The sequence below is a fragment of the Polyodon spathula genome, chromosome 19 (assembly GCF_017654505.1).
Source record: "Polyodon spathula isolate WHYD16114869_AA chromosome 19, ASM1765450v1, whole genome shotgun sequence".
Classification (NCBI taxonomy): Eukaryota; Metazoa; Chordata; class Actinopteri; order Acipenseriformes; family Polyodontidae; genus Polyodon; species Polyodon spathula.
In genome coordinates this window covers 547,018-574,004 of record NC_054552.1, presented here as the reverse complement: position 1 = coordinate 574,004, position 26,987 = coordinate 547,018, and the positions used below count along the sequence as shown (strand labels likewise).

Genomic DNA, 26,987 nt, shown 5'->3' with positions numbered 1-26,987 from the left:
TTCTGTATCAAGACAGATTTTAAATATGAAATTACATTTCTTTATATATATATGCTGCTTTATATAATGCTTCTGACAAAAGCCCTTTTCTTCAGCTGTGTGCCTATGTACATAGACACACACATAACAGAATTGTTTGTTTTTTGTAGAAGGGAATCAGAAGCGTGATGCAGTGCATATCGCAGAAGACTCCACTCTCAAAGGTGAGCACTGTTTCCTGTCACACACCCATGCCTCTTCATAAGGAAAAAAGAAAAGAAAACATTTTTTTATTTGTAGAAATGTACCTGTTTCCATGTACGGTGTGAAGGATTTGTTGTGTAGAAATCACAATACGCCGCAATTATCTTGATATACTTTTTTGTTTTCTCAATGTCACGATATAGATCTCAGGTCATTTGTTTCTATCATGTTGTCAGTGTGGAACTGGAATTGCAAATGTCCAAACTTGTGTGTGTTTTTATTAGTAATTGTTTTTATTTCAGGGCAATCTAACACTCCTTTGGAATTATACTTGTTTGAAAATCGCTAGAAAGATACAGCTAAAAAAATATGTCTTTCTTTTAGATGAACATCGCAATGAGGAAGGTTTGACTTTTTCACTACAAAGACGTAAGTGTTTAATCCTAGTAGAAGGAAAACGTTCCAAAAAGGCCTGTAACTGGCCAAACCTCTGACCAGGCCCGTTTGTTTCAAGTGATCATTTTCCTGTCAATGACAGCGAGTCGTGTTTGTTTTCCCTGTAATACGCATGCGGGGACCCTGATGATAATTGGCTTGTTTATTCCCTGTGATCAGTGTCCAAGCTGATCTCCACGTGGATGAGCAGTAATGAGTTAGAAGACGTTCCTGAGCCAGACACAGGGAAGGACATTCAATGTAAGTTTCACTGGTTTAAACGTTGCAGATCACTAGTTGACATGCTTATTAAATATTCCAGTATCAATTGTTCATAACAATTTGTTCATAAAAACTTAATGTGTAAATCTTTTAGCACAATATATGTAATTGTATCATAATTATTATCACAATAAACGTGTATAAATGTATAATTCATGTAACATTGTAGGGGTAAAACTATTACCGTGATTTTGGTTATGTGGAGTTACACCCAAGAGACCGATATAAAATTATATATATATATATATATATATATATATATATATATATATATATATATATATATATATGTATGTGTGTTTATCGTAAAAAACAAAACAAAAAAAATTTCTTTCTTTGTAGACCTTTTAAATAGCTTTCCAGCCCCTGAAGTTTTCTACGCTACTGGTGTGCCACCAACCGGTAAGGAAATACATTTCAGAGTGGCCTGTGAAATAAAAATATTGAGTTCCTGGAAAAAAAAATAATAATAATAATAATTCTTAATGCAAAATGAAATCTCAAATACTAATTTACACTCTTGCCAGTAAATGAGAAAGAAGATGCACACTGATTATTAAACAGGTTAGATCAAATAAAATAATGCATATTATTAGCAGCATACAAAGAAACGGTTATCTCATGCAAAATGCATTTTTACAATGGAAAGTTTGAAAAATATATCTCATGAGCGACAAAGTTGTGCGTGCAATTCTCTTACTGTAGAAGAGGTCACCAAAGCACCATACTGGATGAACGTGGATCCAGGAAGCAGCTCTGAGCAAGATGCATACAGTAAGTTTGTTTCATTCATATGGAAATGATAGTTGTGCTCAGTACCACGTGGGAATATTGCAAACCAGCATTCTGCCATGTCTCTGCTGCAGGCAGTCAGAAAGAAGTGTGTAGTACATGGGGATTCGGCCATTATAACACATTTGACAACTTCATGTTCGAGTTCCCCGGCACCTGCAACTACATTTTCGCAAAAGAATGCAGGAACACTTTCCCTCTCTTCAACGTCCAGCTAAAGAGAGCGTCTTCGGGCAACATCGAGCGAATCCTTGTTGATCTTCCCTCCGTCAACATCCAGGTGCTCAACGGAGTGATCTCGGTCGGCTCTTTACAGTGAGTGCACGGGGAAGCCCCTTATTGTCCTTGCAGATCAATAAAACTGTGACACTTGTGTCTAAAGACCCGTTATAAACCGTCAATAATGCATCTAAACAATATTCTAGGGTGCAAACGAAAATGCCATCTAGAAGAGGCCTTACGCCCGGGGGGGGGGGGGGGCAAAGATAAAGATGACCCTTCCACTCCTGTTGTACCCAATTAAACCTCCATCCAGATCTTGATGTAGTTCATTTTCTCATTTTACCTGTTAAACCAGGAGTGGAATACTGGCCTTCCAGCTCCGGGATGGGACCCCCCTACCTTAAGCTGAATAAGTTTTACATTAATCACGTTACTGTGATCAACTTTTATTCCCTGTTAATAACCAGTGAAACCACATGAACAGCACATGGATAGACAGTGTGCAAATGATTTGATTGGCTTGTCATGATGGCCTGGTTCAGAATGTTGGATGATCATTTCTTCTAACTCCCTGGGTTTTTGTTCCCTGTTAACCAGAGATGTTCAGCTGCCTTACAGTTCAGCTGGGTTCCAGATTAAACCATACGGCAGCCTTATCCAGCTGTACATAAAACGCGACAAACTGGAACTGACTGTGTTGTGGAATAATAAGGACTACTTGATGGTGGGTACCTATTATAATCTTAACCTTCTGCAATGAATCTCGTCTTTGCGGCTGATGGGTTCAAATTAACTGACATCAGCCTAAGACATGCATTGCCTATAGACTACAGAGCTTGCTCTTCAGTTGAATGGCGAGACGTTCGTCTTTGCACCGTGTGGTTTGCGGTTCGCGACCAGCCCTCGTCTTTTCATTCAATTCAATGGGCTGAGATGCTGCTGCTCTGAGATCACTGAGTAACTTATTACTCGTGTGTGAAAATGTTAGACCACGGTGTGCTTTAATTAGGCATCTTAAATAACTTCTGAAAAGTCTTATGCTTGTAACCATTTGTGGCTCTGTGTTCCTTTTCTCTTCCTATTTTAAATGAATTGCATGTGCAGACTATTAAAGGCATCAGTTAAATTAGACAGTCACTAATTTGCCTATTTTTACCATTTTCCAGAATTTTCAGTTCCAGTGGTTTGATTTCATACACACAACAAATGAAAACAACTGAAGCAATAGGGTGTTCTAATACTATACATTATTTCTTAATGTATAGTAATGTTTGTAATTCTTGTATTGTTGTATTGTATTGTCTCGAATGTGGTCTATCCAGGTCTCTCTTTGTAGTCGTGCTGCAGTGTTGAGATGTACCTGTGCTGGCCATGCCCTTCCTGTGGACCTAAAATAAACATACTTTACTGAGAGAGAATGGATTGTTTACATCCTTTCAGGTGAAAATTGAAAAGAAGTTTGAAAATCAAATGTGTGGTCTTTGTGGGGACTTCAACGGACTTCCTTTGAAGAATGAATTTGTCGAAGGCGGTAGGTAAAACTACTAAAGGCCTGTCTAATGACACGTGGTCACCTAATAACTGCATTGCAAATGCAGAGCCTCCTATTGCATGTAAATGCAGTGTGATTTCCAAATGAAAAGGCTTCATTGTGGTTAAGCATGCATTGTGACTGTAGAGCAGCATGTGTTTATTGCTAAGGGTTTGTCTGATAGCAGCAACAACATAAACACAGTCAGTTCACAGCTTCTGCATGAAACTAAAAACGAGGGGAACATAATCTTCCAATCAGACACACAAGTCAACTGATTGAAAGAACAGCTTTTCCAGTTTAGAACTGAACTGACCGAAACTGATTGAAATGGAAGCAATTCCATAGGAGTGGCAGGTAACAGCACACTCTTAGTAATTAATGCATTATTTGAGCGTAATTAAAGTAACCAGGGCATATTGTACTAAATAATAACAAAAAAAAAACCTAATTAATTAATTAATTAATTAATTAATTAATTAATTAATTAATTAATTAATTAGTACCACTTGTGCCTCTGATAGATCGCAAAATCGAGCCATTCCATTTCGCTAACTTACAAAAACTGGACGACCCCACTGAAGTGTGCCAGCCTTTGGAGACTAGCTGTTTCCTGGAGGAAGGCTGTTCTCATTATGTAAGTAATATTAGTGAGAGAGTCCCTGTCTGCATGTAAAGTGACACCCAGAAAACATAAAGGGTCACTAATTACTGTGCTCTTACTTAGTAGTTATTTATTACTATACATGTGTACTTACATATAATTAGAGTGCCACTGTGCATAGTTACAATGTATTTAAATGCTTTTGCACGAAATATGTAAGTACACATTTGTATCAGAAAAGGATTGGGTTTAGAGTAGAATTAGAGTTAGGGTTAGTGTTGTATCATGCAAACAAAAGTACATATTAAGTTCATTGTAACTTCGTGTAAGTACACATGTATTTACTCAGGAACTAATATGTAAATAGACTGTGATTAGAGACACAATATAAAGTGTTTTCTGGATGGAAGTGATTATTTTGTTTCTCTTTTCTTACCCAAGTCAGTGCGTAACCCTTTCTCTTGATGTCTGCAGTTCACATTGTGCACAGAGCTGTTGAACATGGTAGCGCCGGACTGTGAAATTCACAAAGATCGTTACATCTATCGCTGCCAGTATGACCTGTGTAACAGCACTCCCAAGGGCAGCAAGGAGAGTAGCTGTGGCACCCTGTCCGAGTACTCCAGGAGGTGTTCCTGGGAACTACAGCCTGTCACCAACTGGAGACGCCAGGACCTGTGCTGTGAGTTCAGAGAGATGTGTTATTGCTGTGCTGTAATCAAGACAATCGTGATAACAGATCTGGACACTTGATGCTGTGTTATTAAGATGAACTGCGATACACCATCACTAGCTTTCAAGACCTCTGTATTGTCTTTGCTGAAGGAGTACATTTATTTACGTGGAATCGGTGTGATTCCTTTTGGTTATTTTTTTTACAGCTCTCTTAGATTCACTATTTCAACGATTGAAGTGCTGCCAAAACGAAATGTATAATTAACTGTACGCTAGCACTGGGAAAGCTACCATAAAATATCACCTGGTTAGCTGAAGCATAGCTGATGCTGTTACAGTATAGCGAAAGAAAGCCTTTGTTAAATAAGAGGGCACCTATTGTTTGTCTCGAGTCACGGTGACATAACCTCATTGATCAGGCAGAGTTAGGTGCACATGTGGGTGCAGTGAGTAGGAGTGGAGAGCTGCCAAGGTTTGTTGGGTAAAGAACAATCGGGCTGATCTGCAAAGCTCTTCACTCCAAAAGTGTACTTAAACTGCCTTGAATTCAATACCTGCTGTTTTTATTTCTACATTTGTAACTTGAACAGGTCTTGTTCGACTTTAGTGGGTCTTTTTGTTTTCCGAGTAGTTTCAACTTTGAGATTTTGAAAATCAGCTCGGTATCCCTTTGCATTGCGCAAGGATTTAACAGTCAATGTTTCTACTCACTAATTTCAAATTAATCCTGATTAAAGGTGTGTTTCTCAAGATTGTCTTTCACATGTTTGTTTTAGTTGATCTAAGATGCTGACGGAGCCAAATTCCACCATCAATTCAATCCCCTCTGGTTTTTCAAATTTCTATTTTAATTTTACAGTCAGTTGATAGTTCATGTAACAGGACGAAGGCTGGGCGAGAAACCGGCGACCTGCGCTCTGCAAGCGAGCATCTTAAACACCGTGCAAAAGAGCCGGGCTCGTCTGCATTCCTGGTTTTAAAGCTTTTAACCTCATCTCATCTGACAGAATCCATAACGACAGTGTATCTCTCAACGCTGGTCATTACATCTAAGATGTGCTGATCTCTGTCTGCAAGTGGTTTATCATTAATAGTAATATTCTGATGCCCTTAACTTGAGCTTGACTGCAGAGTTTTCTTTCTATTCTAGCTCCTGAAATATGTCCATCAAACCAGGAGTTCAAAGAATGTGGAAATCCTTGCATTCCCAGCTGTACTAACCCGCAATTCAGCTGCTTGACTTCCTGTATCTACGGCTGCTTCTGTCCAGCCGGTGAGGGATCCTCCTATCTTTGAGCTAAATAAACTGGAATTGCTTAAGTGTTCTTTTGTTGGAATTATAAAAACTGGAAGGAGTGTGCAGAGACTCGTTACTCGTAGTCAGAATTGTCTTTAAGAAGTATTTATCGGTGGGTATTCAATAAATCCCTTAATTGTTTTTAAATATCCATTGATCTTTATTTATTGTAATATGTAATTGCAGGAACAATCCTTGATGACATCTCTAAGAACAGTACCTGTGTGCATCTCATGGAGTGTCCCTGTGTCCTCAATGGGGTTCTGTATCGGCCACAGGATACAGTGAATTACTCCTGCAGGACCTGGTGAGCCAGTTTGCCCAGTCTCTCCGTGTTATGGGATAGGTAGGATCCTCTTCAATCCACCACATGAGAATCTTCTATTTATCTGTATGTTCTCTGCTTGTTCTCGGAGCATAGTATACATCTAACACAGAAGACTGGTTGTATTCAGCATGCATTTTTTAAAATGTATTTAAAATAAAAAAGGGCCTTGATTCCCCTTATAAATGTGTCCCATCGTTAAAGCACAGCAAATTGTTTTTGCATCCATCTACATATGAGGTCACCATGCATGAAAGCGTTTAAATGTAACTAAAACTGTGTTTTTCAGTGTGTGCACCGGGGGCAAGTGGGATTGTGAGGAGTACCCCTGTTCGCAGCACTGTGCCGTGGAAGGAGGGTCCTTTGTCACCACCTTCGATTCTCTGACGTATCGTTTCCATGGAGTGTGCTCGTACGTGTTGGTCATGGTGAGTTCCAGACGTCATTGCTGCGTGAGTACGCGCCGGTCAAGGTGAGGTCCTGACGTCATCACTGAGTGAGTACGCACTGGTCAAGGTGAGGTCCTGATATCATCGCTGCGTGAGTACGCGCTGGTCAAGGTGAGGTCCTGACATCATCGCTGCGTGAGTACGCATTGGTCAAGGTGAGGTCCTGACATCATCGCTGCGTGAGTACGCGCTGGTCAAGGTGAGGTCCTGACATCATCGCTGCGTGAGTACGCGCCGGTCAAGGTGAGGTCCTGACGTCATCACTGAGTGAGTACGCACTGGTCAAGGTGAGGTCCTGACATCATCGCTGCGTGAGTACACATTGGTCAAGGTGAGGTCCTGACATCATCGCTGCGTGAGTACGCGCCGGTCAAGGTGAGGTCCTGACGTCATCACTGAGTGAGTACGCACTGGTCAAGGTGAGGTCCTGACATCATCGCTGCATGAGTACGCGCTGGTCAAGGTGAGGTCCTGACGTCATCGCTGCGTGAGTACGCATTGGTCAAGGTGAGGTCCTGACATCATCGCTGCGTGAGTACGCGTCGGTCAAGGTGAGATCCTGACATCATCGCTGCGTGAGTACGCGTCGGTCAAGGTGAGGTCCTGACGTCATCACTGAGTGAGTACGCACTGGTCAAGGTGAGGTCCTGACATCATCGCTGCATGAGTACGCGCTGGTCAAGGTGAGGTCCTGACGTCATCGCTGCGTGAGTACGCACCGGTCAAGGTGAGGTCCTGACGTCATCACTGAGTGAGTACGCACTGGTCAAGGTGAGGTCCTGACATCATCGCTGCGTGAGTACGCGCTGGTCAAGGTGAGGTCCTGACGTCATCGCTGCGTGAGTACGCACCGGTCAAGGTGAGGTCCTGACGTCATCACTGAGTGAGTACGCACTGGTCAAGGTGAGGTCCTGACATCATCGCTGCGTGAGTACACATTGGTCAAGGTGAGGTCCTGACATCATCGCTGCGTGAGTACGCACTGGTCAAGGTGAGGTCCTGACGTCATCACTGAGTGAGTACGCACTGGTCAAGGTGAGGTCCTGACATCATCGCTGCGTGAGTACGCGCTGGTCAAGGTGAGGTCCTGACATCATCGCTGCGTGAGTACGCGCTGGTCAAGGTGAGGTCCTGACGTCATCGCTGCGTGAGTACGCGCTGGTCAAGGTGAGGTCCTGACGTCATCGCTGCGTGAGTACGCACTGGTCAAGGTGAGGTCCTGACGTCATCGCTGCGTGAGTACGCACTGGTCAAGGTGAGGTCCTGACATCATCGCTGCGTGAGTACGCGTTGGTCAAGGTGAGGTCCTGACGTCATCGCTGCGTGAGTACGCACCGGTCAAGGTGAGGTCCTGACGTCATCACTGAGTGAGTACGCACTGGTCAAGGTGAGGTCCTGACATCATCGCTGCGTGAGTACGCGTTGGTCAAGGTGAGGTCCTGACATCATCGCTGCGTGAGTACGCACTGGTCAAGGTGAGGTCCTGACATCATCGCTGCGTGAGTACGCGCTGGTCAAGGTGAGGTCCTGACGTCATCGCTGCGTGAGTACGCGTTGGTCAAGGTGAGGTCCTGACGTCATCGCTGCGTGAGTACGCACTGGTCAAGGTGAGGTCCTGACATCATCGCTGCGTGAGTACGCGCTGGTCAAGGTGAGGTCCTGACGTCATCGCTGCGTGAGTACGCACCGGTCAAGGTGAGGTCCTGACGTCATCACTGAGTGAGTACGCGCTGGTCAAGGTGAGGTCCTGACATCATCGCTGCATGAGTACGCGCTGGTCAAGGTGAGGTCCTGACGTCATCGCTGCGTGAGTACGCGTTGGTCAAGGTGAGGTCCTGACGTCATCACTGAGTGAGTACGCACTGGTCAAGGTGAGGTCCTGACGTCATCGCTGCGTGAGTACGCGCTGGTCAAGGTGAGGTCCTGACATCATCGCTGCGTGAGTACGCACTGGTCAAGGTGAGGTCCTGACGTCATCGCTGCTGAGTACGCGTTGGTCAAGGTGAGGTCCTGACATCATCGCTGCGTGAGTACGCACTGGTCAAGGTGAGGTCCTGACATCATCGCTGCGTGAGTACGCGCTGGTCAAGGTGAGGTCCTGACGTCATCGCTGCGTGAGTACGCGCTGGTCAAGGTGAGGTCCTGACATCATCGCTGCGTGAGTACTGGTCAAGGTGAGGTCCTGTCATCGCTGCGTGAGTAGGTCAAGGTGAGGTCCTGACGTCATCGCTGCGTGAGTACGCACCGGTCAAGGTGAGGTCCTGACGTCATCACTGAGTGAGTACGCACTGGTCAAGGTGAGGTCCTGACATCATCGCTGCGTGAGTACGCATTGGTCAAGGTGAGGTCCTGACATCATCGCTGCGTGAGTACGCGCCGGTCAAGGTGAGGTCCTGACGTCATCACTGAGTGAGTACGCACTGGTCAAGGTGAAGTCCTGACATCATTGCTGCATGAGTACGCGTTGGTCAAGGTGAGGTCCTGACGTCATCGCTGCGTGAGTACACATTGGTCAAGGTGAGGTCCTGACGTCATCGCTGCGTGAGTATGCGCTGGTCAAGGTGAGGTCCTGACGTCATCACTGAGTGAGTACGCACTGGTCAAGGTGAGGTCCTGACATCATCGCTGCGTGAGTACGCACTGGTCAAGGTGAGGTCCTGACATCATCGCTGCGTGAGTACACATTGGTCAAGGTGAGGTCCTGACATCATCGCTGCGTGAGTACGCGCCGGTCAAGGTGAGGTCCTGACGTCATCACTGAGTGAGTACGCACTGGTCAAGGTGAGGTCCTGACATCATCGCTGCATGAGTACGCGCTGGTCAAGGTGAGGTCCTGACGTCATCGCTGCGTGAGTACGCATTGGTCAAGGTGAGGTCCTGACATCATCGCTGCGTGAGTACGCGCTGGTCAAGGTAAGGTCCTGACGTCATCGCTGCGTGAATACACATTGGTCAAGGTGAGGTCCTGACGTCATCGCTGCGTGAGTATGCGCGGTCAAGGTGAGGTCCTGACGTCATCACTGAGTGAGTACGCACTGGTCAAGGTGAGGTCCTGACATCATCGCTGCGTGAGTACGCACTGGTCAAGGTGAGGTCCTGACATCATCGCTGCGTGAGTACGCATTGGTCAAGGTGAGGTCCTGACATCATCGCTGCGTGAGTACGCGCTGGTCAAGGTGAGGTCCTGACATCATCGCTGCATGAGTATGCGCCGGTCAAGGTGAGGTCCTGACGTCATCACTGCATGAGTACACATTGGTCAAGGTGAGGTCCTGACGTCATCGCTGCGTGAGTACGCGCTGGTCAAGGTCATATCATTAGTAGTTGTAGTAGTGATAGCAGTAATGCTTTGTTTGTTTTTAAGAGCCCCATGATGCCAGATAAAGGCCGTGTTTTGGGAGTCTTTGATAAGTGCGGAATCTCGTCCTCTGAAACCTGTTTAACAGCCATCAAATATGTGTCTTCCAATATTGTGATCACGGTTGACAAAGAAGACGTCAAGATCTTCAACAAAGGAATCCAAACACTACCCTTTAAAACAGGTAAGGAGACTTGAACAGAGTCAGCAGCTGTCAGGCTAGGGTTTCCACACACATTAACAACAGTATTGGAGCCAGGTCCATTTAAACCTTACCTCTCTTTGGAGTCTGGGTTTGCCTCCTTCTCCACCAACCTTTCAGCCTCTCCCACCCAGGGCTGGGAACCAAAACTAGAGGGTCAGAAAATGCTGTCACATGATGCTTATGTCAACTTAAGTTGTTTTGTCACCAAGATCTAGCTTGCAAAAAACATGCAGAGCAAATGCTTATTCATGGGCCCTGATGCCAGTGAAGCCCCTGTGCTGGATGAGTAGCAGGCATCCAGATGTTCCAAGCTGTTCTGAATGCTAAACTGAGTGCGTCTCCTTCTCTTCCTTCAGATCACTTCATTATATTCAGACAGTCCTCAACTTATGTGCAAATGAACTCTGACTTCGGACTGATGCTGCAGATCCAGACTCAGCCCATCCTTGTTGTCTATATGCATGCCACTATTGACCTGTTTGACACCACTAAGGGTGAGGACACTTCTGTATTGCTTCTGTATCAGAGTTTTACAGGGCAAAACCTTCACTTGTACAGCAGGCTTGGAGAATGCAGTCAACCTCACACAAACTGAATTCTCCAACTGTGCAGTATATTTTCCAAGAGGTGCACAACATCTTATTAACTGGTTTAGGGCCAAGGCAGGGTCACACCAGAATATAAGACTTGCAGTCTCAGTGGGGTCTGTTTTAATGATCTGAAGAGCAGTGCCTCTTAATAGTGCCACTCTCTGTTTTATTCCAGGATTGTGTGGGAATTACAACGAAGACTCCACAGACGACTTCATGAACAGCATGGGGGTCCAGGAGGGAACGGTCACTCGTTTCATCGATTCCTGGCAAACAGAACATTGCACAAAAGCCAAAGCAAGGGATCCTGATCCCTGCAGCTCCAGCATGCTGAACGGTGAGCTACACGAAACACGAATCCCCAAACGATATGCACAGTTGCTGCAATGCATGCTTGTTCCCTAACTTCATTGCAATCACACTGTAAAAGCACAGTAATTAGTTGTCTAGCTACAATCTAGCTACATGTATAGTTGCAGAATAAAAAAAATGTCAACAGTTTCTACAATCTTTTTGTAATTACCCTGTATTTACATTCACAGGATTGTTTATTGCTATAATGTTATTACAATGTAACTACACATTATTACATTGTTGTTACTATGTAGTAAGCGACATCTCATTTTTATTGGATACAGTCTGTTTTGTTTTTTTTTTATGTGCACCCTGAGACTCATTTATTGATTCCAGAAAAGTATTTGTGTTTGGTTTTTTTCTTACCATTAATCCAAAAACAATATGTCCAGTAATTTTTCAATGTGATTGAGAAGTGGAGATTAGCTGACATTATCATATTCATTGTTATTATGTTTGCTTTACCAGCTCTCTTTGCTCAAACACACTGCAGTCTACTTTTAAACAACACTAGCGTCTTTGGGAAATGTCATTCTCTTGTGGACCCCAGTGAATACTTTAAGGTAAGAACTGTTTGTTTTTTTTTCCTCCCGCATGTTGATTTCGCAGTCTATCAAGAGGCGTTTTTACCACAGGCTTGAGGGCTGGTACTGGTACTGTGATTAACTGACTGTGAGTCACTACATTAATGGGAAACACTTCATTATAGTTATTAATGGTACATCTATAATGTAGTATGAGTGTGGATGATTATAACAGGCTAGTAACAGGCTAATAAGAAGAGGAAGAAGAAACATTATAATCAGGTTTAACACATTCACGTATTTGCAGTTCTCAATAGTCCCTGTTTTGAAATCTGTGTTAAATACAGTAAGGGAACCCTCTATTGTACTGTATCAAACTTCATAATAGAAGTATTGACTAGCTGTCTGTCAGTGTCTTCAGTTGTTATTGGGTTTCTTTTAATATTTTTAAATGTGGCACTACTAGGTCTTTGACGGTTGTGGATTTTATCAAAAACGTATTTGATCCCTTTTTCTGTTGTAAGAACAGAGGTGCAAATATGACAGCTGTAACTATGAGGAGACCCAGTCCTATCTATGTGCCTCCCTGGGGGCGTACGCCCATGCGTGTGCAGAGCAGGGGGTGATCCTGGAGAACTGGAGGAACGAGACAGAGGCCTGCAGTGAGTATCAGAGATCAAGGGGTCATTGCAGATCAGGTGCATTATTAGCATAGAACTGACAGTGCACAGCTTAGACTCAGTGCAGGAACTCATGGTGCTAAATCTCATTTGACAAAGCATTTTTTAAAACTTGGTCAAGTTTGGTAAATGCATTGTATAAGCATGGTAAAAGCATGGACAACTGATCCATCGGAAAGCATTCATCAAGGAGCATGCTGTAATTACATTGATAAATAATAATAATAATAATAATAATAATAATAATAATAATAATAATAATAATAATAATAATAATAATAATACACCTTTCACTAGAAGTGATCCCAAAGCACTTCACAATAAAAGCATACAAAGAGAATAAAAGAGCATTATGATGGCTCTTATAACAGTTTCGCACAGCAAAGTGTAATCAAGCACAGTGAAGGCATGGTAAAGCATAGGGAAGCACTGTAATGAACTGCAAGGTATGGTGAAGTGTATTAATAAACAAGGCAAACCTGGGTACACTATGGTAAATGCTTAGTATAACCATGGGAAAAGCATGGGGGGGAAACTGCAACAATACCACGCAAAACAAATGTTTAAAGGAGGGACCATCGAAACGCTTCAGAATAAACAACCTAGGGAGCTCAGCCTGGAGGAGGAGGCTAATTCACCCTGACTGCTCCACACTTTCTCCCAGCTATTACCTGCCCAAAGAACCAGGTGTTCAGCTACAGCACTGAGGTGTGTGGGACCACCTGCCATTCCAAAGTGAACCAGGACCTGGAGTGCTTCTTGAGCATCGTGCCTGTGGAGGGCTGCAACTGCCCCACCGGGACCTACCAAGACCACCTGGGCGAGTGTGTCACCGAGGACAACTGCCCCTGCTACCTGGATAACAACATGACCCTCCTTCCGGACCACAGCACTACCCTGGAGGGCCTCGTTTGGTAGGGGGACTCCCTCTAGTTCTGCAGTGTGAGAGGCCCTGCCAATAAGAGCAACACACTCCTTGCATAGAGCATGGAGACGCTGTGCAGAATCCCAGCCTGAAGACTGCACATGGGCTGTTAAACATGACCCACGCATGTGAAGGGAGTATCCATTTGGAAACAGTCTGATGATAGAGAGTAGTAAGGTTATTTTGCAGTATGAAAACAAAGCAGATAGATTATGCGATGGGTTAGCAAGGAGAATGGTGTGTAAGTGTTATCAGTCGAGCCCCCCTACCTGTGTTGCTAGCGGACTGGCTCAAAGTTCTTCATATATCTTGGCTGAAGTTATGCTAAGGGTTTAGGGGTTAGCGTTAGGGTTAGGATTAGGGTCAGGGTTAGGATTAGGGTTAGGGTTAGGGGTGGGGTTAGGGTTAGGGTTAGGGTTAGCATTAGGGTTAGGATTAGGGTTAGCATTGGGGTTTAGTGTTAGGGATAGGATTAGGGGTACATTCCAATACAAAATACAAAAATCTGTTCCTTTTCATGGCAACGTTATTGTTGTTATTATTAATAATAATAATAATAAATAATAATAATAATAATAATAATAATAATAATAATAATAATAATAATAATAATGTCAGGTTGCAAGCCAGTTAATGAAAGCAGTTAGCAGTTTTTGATTTGTTGATTTCTTAGTTCTTTCGAGTTTTGACGTGCTCTACCTTGCTTCTTTACAGCACCTGCAGAATGGGGGAGCTGGATTGTACAGGGATGAGGAGTGTTCAGGATGGTAGGAACAAGAGCTTTTACTGTTTAAATTGTAGCAGTTGCACTGTAAAGTTTATGTATATATCATCTACTTGCAGCATAAAACTGGTCTACACATGAACAACACTGCTGTGACAGTTTTCTGACTAATACAACATGCTTTCTTTTACCCATCCAGATAGATGCCCTCCACCAGCCACCTACCATACCTGTATGGACCAGAATGAAATTGTGTGCGCCCCAACCTGCCATAACTTGAGGATCGACAATATATGTGTAAGTTAGTCACTGCCTTGCTGTCATTATATACAGTAGATGTACACCACAAGCACAGGCACATCTAATATGGCATGCATGTGTGTTATTCCTCTGAAGTGTGCAGCTTTGCAATCTAGCCAAGGCTTTGGAGAGGTGGGGTATATATTTTGTACAATAGTTTGTTTTTTTTTAAATCCCATTGTGGTGATTCTCATTTAAGTCTGCTTTTGGCTATTTAAATGGGACGCACTCTGTTAAAATGGTGGTGTCCCCAGATAACTGTGTCTGTCCTTGTTTGAATGTATATACTGAATCCTGCTAGTGTAGTCATTGGTTGACCAAATGAAATACAAGTGTATTTATCAAGCAGCCACTGCCATGCAGCTTAAGAAGAAAACAGGAAGCCCAGCCCTGTAGCACTAAACCCTATGGCTCACGGTCTTGTTGTTGTCAGCTGGCTTGTGAAACGGACTGTTTCTGCCCAGAGGGGTCCTATATGGATGAACTGGGATCCTGTGTGACGTCTGATAACTGCTCCTGCAAGTACGGAAACACATTCTACCAGTCGAACGAAACCATCATGATGCACTGCCAAGCATGGTAGGGATTCTTACCTGATCATCAGGAATTCATTTAGTACGCATTCATCATGCAACACCATTATTCATTTTGAATTCACACATTCACAATGATTAGTTTCACATAGCTGTTGGAATTGAGGTAGCTGGGAGATAACAGCAACATGATTCATGCAGTTAACCCTTTAAGGTTTATGTGTCTTTATATGTGTCCCACAAATAAATAATGATGCTAACATTTCCTATTTTTGCAATGAGGTGCACAAAACAGGGTTCAAAATTCACAGACAGGTTGGATCTGCTCATCCAAATTGTTAGTTTCCTCCTTGTGATACTTGAGTCACTCTCAAATGTATGTTAAGAAGGGTAACACTTTAAAATAAGTGTCTGTAATTCCGATGTAACTAACACCTGATTTCATACTGCTCTCAAATTAATTCAAAAGTCACAAGCATGACTTCATAACATTTCCCTTAATACACATGAAATAATCACAGACACTTGTTTTAAAGTGTTACCTTAAGAAGAAACTGTTTGAACAGCTGCTCAAGTCCTTGTGTAGCAGAAGGGGTTACAGGGTGGTAGTATTGACACTGAAAGGTTTACCACTGCATTTAATGGGCTTTACTGCCCTTGTGTGAGATCTACCCCTGCTGGCCTCACAGCATTTTCGTATACTTTACTGCACTTTCCATTGCCCCAGCACGTGTGAACAAGGCACATGGATCTGTGTCAAAAATGCTTTCTGTCCAGGAGCCTGCATCCAGTACGGAGAAGGACATCTGATCACCTTCGACAGTCACTCCTTTTCCTTTGATGGGCCTTGTGAATACACGTTGGTTACGGTAAAGGCTTTATTAATTGATGACCTCAGGAGTGAGATCCTCCAGTATTTGTAACTAACAAAATAGTTCCATGCCGTTTCTCCAAAAGTTTTGAAAGAAACATGTTCTAGTTAGGTTAAAGAAAACTCTTAGAAGTTCAGGATGACATTTGGGGGACAATGATTGCTCTCTCATGACATCACTGCCGTCACAATCCCAGTTGTAATCTTACCTTCCACCACCCCCACCTTAATGCGGCAGTCCCAGTCCTCTTCGTGGGGGGGGGGGGGGGGGGGGGGGGGGGGTGGCTTCTTCTCACCACTCTCACCACACCAACACAAGCAGTCATGTGATCACCACTCTCACCACACCCACACAAGCAGTCATGTGATCACCACTCTCACCACACCCACACAAGCAGTCATGACCCCCCTCATTGAATATTCACATGCCATGCTTTTTAACAGTCTTATATTTTCTTAGTCATCTCATCTACAGAGGGAAATTGTCCACACCCCTTCACTGGTTTCTTTACCATCAGAAACCAAACAGCTGCTCCTCCACCCACTGACTGACATGCTTTGACCCAGAAGACACTGCTGAGCTGAAATGACTCAGGAAGTACAAGGAAGAGTTTCCTTTAATCTAAAATAGTCAAAGATATCAGGCTTTAAAAGGAAATAACCCTTATTTCTTCAAAACTGCACATTTGAGACATAGTTAGCTGTTGGATGTGCAAGTTTAATTTATGGAATTATTCTGTTAGCTACAATGGCTCGAATGCTGCTGGTGTGGTATTAGCTGATATGATATGCAGTCGTTGTTCTTCAGGCATTTCAGCATGAAACCATGGTTGGCGTTTCTTTCAGGATTCCTGTGGCGATAGCATCAATGGCTATTTCTCCATTGTGTCCTCAAATGTAATATGCGGTAGTGGAGGGACCTGCTCCCGAGTTATTGTGGTCACCATTGAGGTAAGTTTCCGTGATGACTCCCAAAAGATATGTGAATGGATCATTGCAAAATGCAGCTGTAAATTAAATCAGCTTGCTTTGTTTGTTTATTATTATTATTATTATTATTATTATTATTATTATTATTATTATTGTATTTTGAGATTGTAAGCACTGGTAATTTGTGAAACTGAAAGGGTAACAGTTTGATTCGATTCCATTGCAAATAAGTGACAAACTTTATGGTCTTTTATGACGTTCTTCTTTCTTCCTCCCCCCTCCAGACAGCTGTATTGGAGCTGCAAGATGGGAAATACAAGATCACACCGGACAATAAAACCGATGTGTTCAAAGTGCTGTCTAATTCCATGAATCTGATCATCACAATGACAATTCCCATCAGTAACGCCGTGGTCACTCTGATCTGGAATAAAAATGTTAACTTATTAATCCATCTTACAAAGGTCACAGAGGTAGAGCAATTGACTGTTTCCCTCAAAATCATTTCAGAAAAAAAATAGTGCTGCACAAACCAATTATTCGATTATGCGGATCGAGCTCTTCACGGAAATCAGGTGCTGACGATAAGATCGCTGCTGTTGATCTGGCTAATTTACTCTTCAGGGTGAAATAGATGAAGAAACAGCTGCTTGGGTTTGTGATGATCACTGCTTTTCTTGGACTGTGTGGAAAACATCAATTCACACAAACCCAAGAGGCTGTTTCTACACTCCTTTCACTTTGGAATGGTAAAGCATCCCGAACAACAGACCATCAACCCTCACCCAAACAGAAAATGTTTGTTTTAAAAAAAAAAAATTGGAATCTGTTGAGGCCTCGCAATGCACACTAACTGGACTGTATACACTTATATTGACAATTATTAAACAGAGCCCCTTTGTCTAAGATATTTGCATTTTCTCTCCTAGATGTCTCTGTGTGGTTTGTGTGGCAATTTCAATGGGAAGGCACTTGATGACTTGACGCTCCGAGATGGTGTTCTGTCATCGTATGTCAAGGAATTCTTCAACTCATGGAGGGTGGACCCCGCTTGCATGGAAGTACCAGAATACACTGACCCCTGTATAAAGAACCCGTATCGACTCAAATGGGCTAAGGAAAAGTGTAGCATTATCCTCAGCAACGTATTCGATGAGTGCCACAAACTGGTGAGCAACACTGATTCTTATTCACAAATACGGCCATGATATTAAACTGTGCACACCTGCATTTCATGCTGTCTCAATTAAAAACCCTTACCTTTTCCTGTTCTCTAAAACAATAATAATCCTTCACTTTCATTCTGCACATGAAACATAAAACTTCTGATACAAGAACACAAAGAAAAAAGTCCTAGTTTCTGCCACGAAGCTATAAATCAGATGCTTAGGCTTTTAAAAAAAGGTCTGTAAGTTGTTCATGAGCTATTGTGAAAACTTCTTTGGTAAGAAATGCATGTCTGGTTGTCCAAATAAAAAGATATGCAGTGCTGAGTTGTAGACATGTACTTCTGCGTCTCCAGGTCCAATACAACAAGTTCTACGATTCCTGTGTTCACGACACCTGTGAATGTGATGTGGGTGGGGATTGCGAGTGTGTGTGCAACTCTGTTGCCATCTATGCCAAACTGTGTCTGGATAATGGGATCTGTGTCGACTGGAGGAGGCCAGACTTCTGCCGTGAGTTTGGTAGAATTTGTGTCAATAGGCTGCCTGGTCAATGTATCATATTTATGTACACCCACCACAACGAGAAACTCTTGCAAGGCTTCTCCTTCAACTGCGTGCCACATCGATCCCCAGATTCTTCATTATTCCCGGCTGTTAGAATCTCTTCATATGCAGAGAAGCGCTTGCCTGATGATGAATATACAGCAATGACAACCTTTCCTTTTTTCCATAGCTGTTTACTGTGACTTTTACAATACCCATACGAAGGTTACAAATCAATATAATGGAGATAAAAACTGCACCTGGCACTACCAGCCCTGTGAATGTCCCTTCAGCGTTGATAGACAAATGATAACCCACAACATCGAAGGTAGGTTCTGACATCTCTCGTGCATTTAATTAAACAGCAAAATCATTCTCATGAGCGCAGAAATGGCTTCTGCTTGGTTTTTGTCATCTTAACTTTTCATGATGTTTGAGGTCATTCGCAGAGGCTCTTATTCCAGTCAGCTTTTTGTTTTATTATTATTGTATTTTAAGATGCTAAGCACTGGTAATTTGTGAAGTAAACGCTAACAGTTTGATATACTCCATTGCAAATCAATAACAAACTTGAGTCTTTTGCAAGTCTTCTTTGCTGCCCTTTGTGAAATTACATTGAACAATAAAGGGTATGCAGAGAAATACAAGAAAACAAAAAGCATTGCAAGCAGCTGCTCCGTTCCAAGTAGCCCTGCTTCCATATCCTCCATCATGTTTAAAACTCGAAGACTCTTCATTTTAACTGCTGTAGCTGCAGCAGAAAAGGAGAACAAACAGGAAAAAAAGAATTCCACAAGGGGAAATAAAGTGGGGTTGATTGAGGTGCTTTTCTAAGTCAAGCATCTTGGGATTGTGTGTGGGTCTGCTTGTAATGATTGCTATACCATATATTTCACGCTATGTAGGCTGCTACGCGTGCAATTCTAATGATTACTACGATGAAGATGAAAAGATGTGCGTCAGTTGTGCCGGTGAGTGAAGCAGCTTTTTTTTTTTTTTTTTTAATCTCTCTTCGTGGTCAGTAATTATAAACCATTAGCAAAACCCAGTCCTGGTTTTCTGAATTAACTTGGGTCAGATTAAACAATCTGCTAAGGGCATTCTGGTAATATTTAGTTCCAAATATAATGAGGAAATATATCAGGCTTGGGCCAGTCTCATTTTACAGGGGTCCATATCAAACCAATGATCTTAAAAATGTGTCTAGTCTGATCAGCAAGATAGTCGGTCCAGACCATTAAAATTCCCTAAAGTAGATAACATAAGGCTAATATTTCTTTATTTATTCAATTTTACAAAAGTGTGATATTTACTGAATTTCACCAATATAGTACTTTTTATGGATGAAACTGTAAAGGAAAAGCTAACCCATACCTATTCTGCCTTTCTTGTTATTTTCATAACAGTGCCTTCAACCACAACACAGCCTACACCCTCAACATCTACCACAACACAGCCTACACCCTCAACACAGCATACACCCTCAACATCTACCACAACACAGCCTACACCCTCAACATCTACCACAACACAGCCTACATCCTCAACAACACAGCATACACCCTCAACAACTACCACAACACAGCACACACCCTCAACAACTACCACAACACAGCCTACACCCTCAACACAGCATACACCCTCAACATCTACCACAACACAGCCTACACCCTCAACAACTACCACAACACAGCCTACACCCTCAACAACTACCACAACACAGCACACACCCTCAACAACTACCACAACACAGCCTACACCCTCAACACAGCATACACCCTCAACATCTACCACAACACAGCCACACCCTCAACAACTACCACAACACAGCACACACCCTCAACAACTACCACAACACAGCACACACCCTCAACAACTACCACAACACAGCACACACCCTCAACAACTACCACAACACAGCACACACCCTCAACAACTACCACAACACAGCACACACCCTCAACAACTACCACAACACAGCATACACCCTCAACAACACAGCCTACACCCTCAACAACACAGCATACTCCCTCAACAACTACCACAACACAGCCTACACCCTCAACATCTACCACAACACAGCCTACACCCTCAACATCTACCACAACACAGCCTACACCCTCAACAACTACCACAACACAGCCTACACCCTCAACAACTACCACAACACAGCACACACCCTCAACAACTACCACAACACAGCATACACCCTCAACATCTACCACAACACAGCCTACACCCTCAACAACTACCACAACACAGCACACACCCTCAACATCTACCACAACACAGCATACACCCTCAACAACTACCACAACACAGCATACACCCTCAACATCTACCACAACACAGCCTACACCCTCAACTACCACAACACAGCATACACCCTCAACAACTACCACAACACAGCCTACACCCTCAACATCTACCACAACACAGCCTACACCCTCAACAACACAGCATACACCCTCAACAACTACCACAACACAGCATACACCCTCAACAACTAACACAACACAGCCTTCACCCTCAACATCTACCACAACACAGCACACACCCTCAACAACTACCACAACACAGCATACACCCTCAACAACTACCACAACACAGCCTACACCCTCAACACAGCATACACCCTCAACAACTACCACAACACAGCCTACACCCTCAACATCTACCACAACACAGCATACACCCCCTCACCACAACACAGCCTACACCCTCAACAACTACCACAACACAGCATACACCCTCAACAACTACCACAACACAGCCTACACCCTCAACACAGCCTACACCCTCAACATCTACCACAACACAGCCTACACCCTCAACAACTACCACAACACAGCCTACACCCTCAACACAGCCTACACCCTCAACATCTACCACAACACAGCATACACCCTCAACACAGCATACACCCTCAACAACTACCACAACACAGCATACACCCTCAACAACACAGCCTACACCCTCAACATCTACCACAACACAGCCTACACCCTCAATACCACAACACAGCATACACCCTCAACAACTACCACAACACAGCCTACATCCTCAACAACTACCACAACACAGCATACACCCTCAACAACTACCACACCCTCAACAACTACCACAACACTGCCTACACCCTCAACACAGCCTACACCCTCAACAACTACCACAACACAGCCTACACCCTCAACATCTACCACAACACAGCACACACCCTCAACAACTACCACAACACAGCCTACACCCTCAACACAGCATACACCCTCAACAACTACCACAACACAGCATACACCCTCAACATCTACCACAACACAGCATACACCCTCAACAACTACCACAACACAGCACACACCCTCAACAACTACCACAACACAGCACACACCCTCAACAACTACCACAACACAGCACACACCCTCAACAACTACCACAACACAGCATACACCCTCTACCACAACACAGCCTACACCCTCAACAACACAGCCTACACCCTCAACAACTACCACAACACAGCATACACCCTCAACAACTACCACAACACAGCTTACACCCTCAACACAGCCTACACCCTCAACAACTACCACAACACAGCCTACACCCTCAACATCTACCACAACACAGCCTACACCCTCAACATCTACCACAACACAGCCTACACCCTCAACAACTACCACAACACAGCACACACCCTCAACATCTACCACAACACAGCATACACCCTCAACAACACAGCCTACATCCTCAACACAACACACAGCATACACCCTCAACAACTACCACAACACAGCATACACCCTCAACACAGCATACACCCTCAACAACACAGCCTACATCCTCAACAACTACCACAACACAGCATACACCCTCAACAACTACCACAACACAGCCTACACCCTCAACAACACAGCACACACCCTCAACAACTACCACAACACAGCATACACCCTCAACAACTACCACAACACAGCACACACCCTCAACAACTACCACAACACAGCCTACACCCTCAACAACTACCACAACACAGCACACACCCTCAACAACTACCACAACACAGCATACACCCTCAACAACTACCACAACACAGCACACACCCTCAACAACTACCACAACACAGCCTACACCCTCAACAACACAGCACACACCCTCAACAACTACAACACAGACTACGCCCTCAACAACTACAACACAGACTACACCCTCAACATCTACCACAACACAACCTACACACTCAGCAACTACAACAGTCCCTGCAAACATCACAATATCACAGCGAGGTAAGTGGCGTGTATTACTTTTATTTTGACTCTCATTCTTGAATACTCAGCAGATAACTTTAAGTAGTTTTAGCTTATTTCATATACGTAATGGCTGTTTACCATAAAACAAATGCTTAATACCCTGCTTACCAATTTTACCAAAATGAAAATGTCGAATTTCGGGAGAAGGGAGGGAAATTTGTATTTCTTGATCTTGCATGTAACCTTAGCCGGTATCAGCCCAGCAATACTGTATTTTTGTTGTATTCATATTTTGTTTAGAATCTACTATTTCCGCTTGTCAGCTTGTCGGTGAATATAAGGCAGTAGTTATCCAGGGTTGCAATGGGACCATTCAGACAAACAGATGCATAGGATCCTGCAATTCTGAATCATGGTAAGATGCTGTACAAATTTAACCAAGAATCAAGTGCAATGTTTCATTTGTATAAAACAATATGGTCCTACAAATCAAAATAACTACTAATCAAATATCATGACTATTTGATCTAAAAACACATACATGGTATCCAAGTGTAAGATAATAAGCATGTGTGCACAGGCACACAACAGCACACTGATTTCCAGTATAGTCAAAGCAAGGCATGTTCGTGTCTATAGAGGCTGGAAAATAGAGCTGGCTATTGAGGGTGGAAAACTGAGTCCCCCTTTCTCCGCAGAGACAGTAAAATCAGATATGTGCTTTTTACCTTCACCAGACAGCTGTTTTGCATTGCACTGATCCAAGAGAGGTGTTATTAGTAAAAATAAAACCTTGTAATGCTGAATATACTATTCTCTGAAAATCCTTTTTTGATAAGTCAGCAGAGCCAAAGATTATCTTGGCCCTCCTGTGTTTGCTCCATGCAATCACATGTCTTATTTTCAAAAGGGGACATTGCCTTCCAGAGGGTCATATAGAAACATGAATAACCTTGCAGCACCGTATTGCTGGGACTAAAATGCACATGTGGTTAATTGCATTACCATCACGCTTCAGAATCATGCATGTAGTTTGAGTGGCTTTTTCTTTTATATGACAGGTATGACTATTCCACAATGCCACCTCAACTAGAACAATTTTGCAGCTGCTGCAAAGGAGAAATAACTTGGCAGGAAGTAGAGATGCTCTGTCCTGACCACAGCAGAAAGATAATGAAGATAGCCAACATACAGTCATGCCAGTGCACAAAAGACCAATGTGATGGATCGCAAATACCAAAAACATCTGACAGTGAGGAGAATTCCAGGAATGACATAACTACAGTTTCCTACATCAAGAATGCCTCTTAGGAAAGCATTGCGGGGAACAAAAAATGGTCAAACGAGCAAAGGCAGTAAGAGGAACACAAATGTTGACAGACGAAAATGGCTAGAAAAACGGAAAAAATGGCCAAAATCATTAAAGTGCAAGAGATCAAATGGCAGAAATAAATAAATACTTTTAAAAATGTAAACAATATATTCTGTTTCTTGTAAGTCTTTACCAAATCACTGATTTACCACTTGAAGTAAACAGATGTCTAATTCTAACGATAGCTGATTTGTAATTATATGCTGATTTAATAAACATGTACTGCATTTATCCCATTTGTCTCCTTGTGACACTTCACGAGCATCAAAGAAATAATTTCACTGCTTTCAATGACAGAATGGAATACCCATCATGCTTTTTACCAACAATTATAAATCATCTGTTAGAAGAGCACATTTTAAACCACTGGTTTCATCCATTGGAGTTTACAGATATGCAGGCATCACAAAAAAAAAAAAAAAAAAAAACACGAAATTGATTGAAAGATATATTCTGTAGCTAAATCGCTGGAACCTTACACATGGCAACACCTGCAACAAAAAAGGCATCTCATTAATATAAAAAAAAGAGAGAAAAAGGCAGGTCAATGCTTTTGACAGAGGTCAAGCAGACTTTCTCCTAAGACAGCTGCTAAAACTCCAGACCACGTGTACTTGGCAGGGGCTTTGTGACTAGAAGCAGCCATGTACACATTAACATCTCTGTACCGGGAATAAACAACAGGCTTCTGTAACAAGCACGTGTATATGAGAGAGAAACTCACCACAAGCGTAGAAATCTGCTGCCCAAATTTAAATATCTTCATTCATTTATTCCTACAATACAGTCCAGTCAGGCAGTACTGCTCCCCACTGTGCTGAGGATACTGGAGATTATATTTCCAAATACAATAATGACAGCCTTGCTGGACACAGTAAAATCTGGGTTGCCCAGTAAAACAGATTTTAACAGAGTGCAACTGCAAGAGACTCTTACCCAGCTTCACACTCAGTATTTCTGATTCTAGCTGTACATTAAAACCGGCTATAACTGGTCTTTATCCCTGCAAGATAACCAGCAGCAACATTAATTAGGTAATTCTGACGAGGAGATTTTTAGAACATTAAGAGATTTTAAGGTTCCCTATAAAACACACACATCCCCACCTTGACCCCAACAATGAGCTCCCAATGTACTCAAAATAGATTTCCAGTATCCAAAAAGTGATTATTTTAATTTCACTAAGCATCTGTCAAGTGCATTTGCTTACAAGACAAATGATCTCTTCAGGTCACAAGATACAGCATCAGCAACATTTTAAAAATCCAGTCACATTCCCTTCACTGTTTTGGTATACACACACACACATACGCGTGTGCGTGTGTGTGTATACACACACACACACACACACGTATTTATGAAAAGATGACAACATATTTTGCTTATCAAAAACAGGTGAATTAGTAAAGCTGACTACGATAGTTATAAAAAAACAAAACAAAAAATAAAACAAAACTAACACACACTGTACAATGTAGAATTTCAAACTGGAATGACAAAACAAAAATGATCAAATTTTACAATGCCAAGGGATTTGGATGGACACGGACATCAGGTTTTAAAGCACAGGTGTATGAGAGAATGTCTGTCTGTAATAGGACAGCTTGTGGGTCCTGGGTGTAGAAAGAAAGCTTTCTTTCTTTCTTCCAAATGGTCAGCAATTAAAACTGTTCTGACAGCAGCTCACACAGCCTCTGAGACACAGTCTCCCTGCTTGTCCGCAGCGTAAGGCGATACATCTGCAAAAAACAAACCAAAAAATATTACTGTTCAACATAAATCGCTAGTAAATATGGGCGATACCATGTAAGACTATGTAAATTAATTACAAGACCTGTGAGAAAGAGAGACTCTTTTCCCTTGAAAGATACAAACTCCACGTACCTGAGCTTGTGTGTTCGGCTCTAACCGCAGTAAACATCCCACCTGAACGTTTTTCGTGTGGATTACTCCAGTCCCTGTAAAGTTAGAAGGGTTGGGGTCTACCATGTCCAGCAGGGCTACACCAAAACCAATGATCTGCAAACGTAAAAAAGAATGAGCTCTGAATTAACCAATTCACCAGAGAGAAATGCAAACTGGCCTGTGTGTGTCGTTGCATTAAAGGCTCAGTCAACATTTATCCCAAACAGGTTTACACACGGACGCCTCTTATACTAGTTCAGCTCCGGGTAACTTCACAGGAACCCTGTTAAAACTAACCGAATACTTTTTGGGTCTCATACTGAGAAGACTTGGGACACAGACTGAAATACTGGATTGGGTTACAGGTTGCAGTGTTGAGGGGAGTTCTCTTCCCTAGTGCAGTCACTTTACTCATCAGCATATATGGATACCCATTTTTTCATGAAGGAAACTATACTGTGCACTGCAGGTGTTCATACCTTGGCCTTCGTAACCTCTGTGTCCATAGGATGCTTTGCTTTAAAAATCTTCTGCACCTCTTGCTGTGGACTGTCAATGATAAAACAGAAGGATTTAAATGACGGGGGAAGTGCTGCTGTTCACTGAGTAATGGCAGGGAAGAGGAGATCGATGGGCAGGAATAATAAGGTGACAGGACAGCACTGTCTTTTACATGCATTGTAGGTTTTATAATACAGTATGTGAACATTGAAAACCCTGCTATTAAATGACTGGCACGTCATAAACATCCAAAACTACTAAAATTAAACCGGGAAACACTTAGAAAAACGTGATAAATGGGAAATCGTTTTTTTTTTTTTTTTGATCTTTAAGACTTGAAATACATCTAAAACATTCATCAATTGTCTTATAAAAGTTTAGTAAAAGCACACTACACTGTAATGAAGCTCAGAGAAAGCAGGAAGCACTGTAAAAACCAGAGGTACAGTAAAGCACAATAAAATATG

General features: G+C 42.8%; 2 protein-coding genes across 5 annotated transcripts in view; one reads left to right on the top strand and one right to left on the bottom strand.

Annotated features, from left to right (window-relative positions):
• Positions 1-1,828: 1,828 nt before the first annotated feature.
• On the top strand, positions 1,829-23,809 carry LOC121294979 (mucin-6-like). Its single transcript, XM_041219243.1, has 22 exons — positions 1,829-2,007; positions 2,512-2,638; positions 4,524-4,731; positions 5,875-5,997; positions 6,208-6,328; positions 6,636-6,774; positions 10,160-10,337; positions 10,715-10,852; positions 11,124-11,285; positions 11,771-11,865; positions 12,356-12,488; positions 13,171-13,420; positions 14,146-14,198; positions 14,355-14,452; positions 14,889-15,034; positions 15,716-15,857; positions 16,706-16,810; positions 17,074-17,262; positions 17,719-17,958; positions 18,312-18,472; positions 19,908-20,055; positions 23,804-23,809. Exons 1-22 carry the CDS (start codon positions 1,829-1,831, stop codon positions 23,807-23,809), a joined length of 3,141 nt encoding a protein of 1,046 aa, XP_041075177.1.
• LOC121294675 (AP-2 complex subunit alpha-2-like) overlaps positions 22,780-26,987 on the bottom strand; it is a 27,616-nt gene continuing 23,408 nt past the window's right edge. For all 4 annotated transcript variants that reach the window (XM_041218640.1, XM_041218639.1, XM_041218641.1 and 1 more), the window contains 3 exons: positions 26,499-26,568; positions 25,999-26,133; positions 22,780-25,853 (listed from right to left, as the gene is read on the bottom strand). In XM_041218640.1, coding sequence (XP_041074574.1) covers positions 25,776-25,853; positions 25,999-26,133; positions 26,499-26,568 — 283 coding nt within the window. In that variant the 3' untranslated portion in view covers positions 22,780-25,775. The remainder of the gene's footprint in view (positions 25,854-25,998; positions 26,134-26,498; positions 26,569-26,987) is intronic.

What these genes read in the sequence shown, in the direction of transcription:
- LOC121294979 (XM_041219243.1), top strand. Translation starts at nt 1,829, where the DNA reads ATGTTCGAGTTCCCCGGCACCTGCAACTACATTTTCGCAAAAGAATGC. An exon ending in AATTACTCCTGCAGGACCTG is followed by an intron (nt 6,329 to 6,635) that starts GTGAGCCAGTTT and finishes TGTGTTTTTCAG; the next exon opens with TGTGTGCACCGGGGGCAAGT. An exon ending in TCGATGAGTGCCACAAACTG is followed by an intron (nt 17,959 to 18,311) that starts GTGAGCAACACT and finishes CTGCGTCTCCAG; the next exon opens with GTCCAATACAACAAGTTCTA.